At 33.4% G+C, this 3,986-nt stretch overlaps 1 protein-coding gene across 1 annotated transcript; it reads left to right on the top strand.

The window, feature by feature from the left end:
* Positions 1-538: 538 nt before the first annotated feature.
* On the top strand, positions 539-1,415 carry LOC126714068 (uncharacterized). Its single transcript, XM_050414064.1, has 3 exons — positions 539-663; positions 761-923; positions 1,278-1,415. Exons 1-3 carry the CDS (start codon positions 539-541, stop codon positions 1,413-1,415), a joined length of 426 nt encoding a protein of 141 aa, XP_050270021.1.
* Positions 1,416-3,986: the final 2,571 nt, after the last annotated feature.

Here is a 3,986-nt window from a genome sequence, read left to right as displayed (position 1 = left end):
AATATTAATAAGGATTAAATGTAGAGTGATTCTTACACTGGTTAGTTTGTTTTGTTAATGTATGTTCTTTTGGGAAGCTTGATAGCTATTTTTACTTCATATAGAAAATGGCTTTTAAGCAAATAAGTTATTAACTAAATCCAAACCATTTAATTTCAAATAAAAAAGCTTTGATTTGGTAAATAAAACGTAAGATCCAAACAAGCAAAAACTTTAAAAAGCAAAAGGATTAGTGTATGTGGAAAAAAAATCTTTATTAAAGTCTCTTCATATTTTGGATGTAACTGGGAAAATCTGAGTTCTATCTATTTGGACCAAGTGAAGCACTGATGCCAGGTGGACATCAATGACCTTCTCAGAACATGCATGAGTCCACGTGCAAATTTCACCTTCTACAGTCGCTTGCCACGTGTAAAATCCTCGAGAAATGCCAGAATAAGAAGCGCTCAAACATCAAATTTGTACCATCATATTCATATCAGCCAGTTGAACAATATTATTGGTATTCAGCAAATTAAAGGTAAAAAGAACAACATCAATGGCGTCTAACGTTAGCCCAGCATTTGCCTACACGGTGGTGTATGTGAAAGACGTGGCCAAATCAGTAGCTTTCTATGCCAAAGCCTTTGGCCACAATGTTCGTCGCTTAGACGAATCACACAGGTATGAACCAATAAAATCTAAACCCTGATAATGCATTTAATGATTAATGGTCCAAAATATGTTAATGGGTTTGGTTGATGATTAAATTTTTTGGTAGATGGGGTGAACTTGAAAGTGGGCAGACCACAATAGCGTTCACTCCGCTGCACCAACATGAGACCGATGATCTATCCGGTAGGGTTCAGACCCCTGGTTCCAGAGGCGAGAGACAGCCAATTGAGGTTTGCTTTGCGTACCCAGATGTTGATGCTGCCTACAAGGTATATATGCATGGTTGTAGTAGTAGTTTTTGTGTGATTTGCATGAAACTATAGCTCTAGTGGTTGTAATTTGGTTCATGAAATTGTATTTGCATGGCATGTTCCCTAACAAACAGTGTACCAAAAATCAGATTGATTACTGATCTTTTAAGAGATACAAACTATATAATATGATCAATTTTGTATTTGTTCGTGTACCTATGGAAAAGAACGTTCATCAAAATCAGGTCCTTAGGTGCTCATATATATATAAAATCATTTATGGCTGAGTCACTGGCGGATGAGGCATGCATTGAAGGTCGTCTACTATGCATATATTTTGTAATGTAATGTAACAGTTGATTTTTGGAACAGAGGGCTGTGGAAAATGGTGCAGTGGCGGTGAGCGAGCCAGAGAAAAAAGAATGGGGTCAGAAAGTTGGGTATGTGCGTGATATTGACGGGATCGTGGTAAGGATTGGGAGCTACGTGAACCCACCCAAACAAGACTGATCTTTGCCAGAAAAATCGAGCTCCATGCCTGATCAACATTTTTTGATTTCTCTTGGTGGCTTGTACTTCCAAATTCCAATTTTCATGAACACCCCCAACCCCCAAAAAAAAAAAGACAAATTTTGTTTTTGAGACTACGCAATTGTCATTTTAATCACTATAGTCTTTAATATGTGGCTTAATTAGTAAATTATATTTTCAATAATACGTGTTTGTTCCATGATGTCAGTTAGATCAGTAAGTTGTGTACATCTCTACTTACTTTGAATGGTGAGGTTAGTAATTTGTGCGTTTCAAATTGTTCCAGGATAGGCGTATTGAATTAATTGTTTTTCCCTCTTTTACTTGCCATATCATATGTTGTATATTGTCTCGGTTGGCCTTTTGCAATAACCAATAAAACATATATATCAATATTTTTACATGCCATGTTGTATATTTTTTCCTATTTATATACTTCGAAAAGAGATAAAAATAAAATAAAAAAATGAAAAATGAAAAAGGTATTTATTTATTTTTTGTTTACAGAAGCATAATATGCTTCCCTAAATTTTTCTGTTATTTGGTTGTCGAATTCCTTAAAATACCAATTTCTTTTTTAATTTCTTCGTTATCTCAAAATAAAATTTTCATCTAATGACGTCTTTTTCCATTTGAATTAGGGTTTTTTTAATTAAAAAAAAATGATGGAAAACCAAAGAGAAGTTGTCTCTTCAACATCCTCTAGAAATTATTTGGAGGAAATGAATACGACTGTTATGAAATCATCCCTCCATTTATTTGACAAAAGTAATAGAGCAAAGCAGAGTTTCAACAAGTTAAAAGAGCATTTAGCGAAATTTCAAAATATAAAACATGATGGAAATTTAACATTACAAAAGCTACACGAGCAAAGAACAAAAGCAAAAAGAATTTAGAGTTTCAACAAATTCAGAGCATTTAGCGAAATTTCAAAATACAAAACGTGAGGGACATTTAACATTACAAAAGCTACAAGATCAAAGAACTTCCAAGACAAGCAAAAGGAATCTAGTTGTGCATCCACCAATAAAAACTAACGAGTGCATAATCTAAAGATGGGTTCTGGGACTATAAACTATTGATCAACGAGTGCATAATCAAAAAATTGGATCTAGGACTATAAATTATTTCACAACTTTCTGTTATAATTTTTGTCACAATTGTAACGTGATAGATTGTAAGTGATTGTTATTACTTATATATGGACCTACTTTTTTTTTTCATCACTCACACTTTGTCACATCATTGGCAAATAAATTGTGTAAAAATCCAATAAATTGTCCACAAGTTTTTGTTACAATTTTTGTCACAATTTTGACGTGACAGATTATGAGTGATCGTTATCACTTATACCAGACTTACCATTTTTTTTTTACCACTCACACTGTCACATTATTGGCAAATAAATTGTATAATAGTCCAATAAATTGTGTAATAGTCCGGTGATAGTTAGAGTTTTTTTAATCTAAAATGTAAGTTGTGCATCCATTTAAAACCAAGCAGTGCATTTTTCTATCGGTATCCAACTTTAAAAGCAATTCAACAAGCCAATAATGGTCCAAACAAAAAGCCAATAATGGCAACATCAAATCCAATTTCCCATATTGATTTTCATAATTGTAGGGTTACTTTGAGTCATCATTGAAATTCTTCCTTTAGACTTTTGAGCAAAAAAAAATTATTATGTCTCGAAGGAGTTTCAAATTTTCAAAATCATTAATTTTCTTTGTGCTATTTGGTATATCTTGGATTTATTACTAGGATTATACTTTCATCCAAAATAGTCCACTTCATCCTATTACCCTTGCAAGGAATATTTGCATTAAATGGTGGGAACAAGCAAAATTAGACACCTGCTAAGGGTTATCATGCTAAGTCTAAAGTATTTTTATATACACTACACTAATTTTGTTGGGAAAAAATTGTCAAATGCCCTTTTCGGGCAAAAATAGCAATTCTTTGCCGCTTTTCCCAAACTAATTAGGGAAATACTCCTCTTTTGAAACTCGATTTGTGATCAAGCAAGTTAGGCCTTATGGCGGCGTTTTTAAGGAGCTTATAGTGACGTTTTCAGGATCTATAGTGGCGTTTTGTAACTCGACCTCTATGAAATCGAGTTATAGGTAAAAAAAATTGCCTATAACTCAATTTCATGGAGATCGAGTTAAAAAACGCCACTATAGGTCCTTAAAACGTCACTATAGGTCCTTAAAAAGGCCGCTATAGGGCTCTAGAAATTTTTTTTTGTTAAACTCAATTTATCTCAAATCGAGTTATAAAAGAGGGACATTTCCCTAATTAATTTGGAAAATAGGACAAAATGCTGCTTAGTTTGGGAGAAAAGGGCATTTGCCCATTTTCTCCAATTTTGTTGTAATATACCAATTTTTTAAAGATAATTTAAATACTGTTATGATATAAGACATACATTGGCCGGCAAGATTTGTCTTATACAGCATTCTATGCCGATTGAAATTTCCCATCAAATATTGTTAAGCAGTGCCCAGCCACTTCATTTGCAATTTCATCCTTGACACTTTGTGGCCTTCT

Source organism: Quercus robur, chromosome 1 (assembly GCF_932294415.1).
Source record: "Quercus robur chromosome 1, dhQueRobu3.1, whole genome shotgun sequence".
NCBI lineage: Eukaryota > Viridiplantae > Streptophyta > Magnoliopsida > Fagales > Fagaceae > Quercus > Quercus robur.
The sequence above is the reverse complement of the archived record's forward strand: the minus strand, read 5'-3'. Positions and strand labels throughout refer to the sequence as shown.

What these genes read in the sequence shown, in the direction of transcription:
- LOC126714068 (XM_050414064.1), top strand. Translation starts at nt 539, where the DNA reads ATGGCGTCTAACGTTAGCCCAGCATTTGCCTACACGGTGGTGTATGTG. An exon ending in CGCTTAGACGAATCACACAG is followed by an intron (nt 664 to 760) that starts GTATGAACCAAT and finishes ATTTTTTGGTAG; the next exon opens with ATGGGGTGAACTTGAAAGTG. An exon ending in ATGTTGATGCTGCCTACAAG is followed by an intron (nt 924 to 1,277) that starts GTATATATGCAT and finishes TTTTTGGAACAG; the next exon opens with AGGGCTGTGGAAAATGGTGC.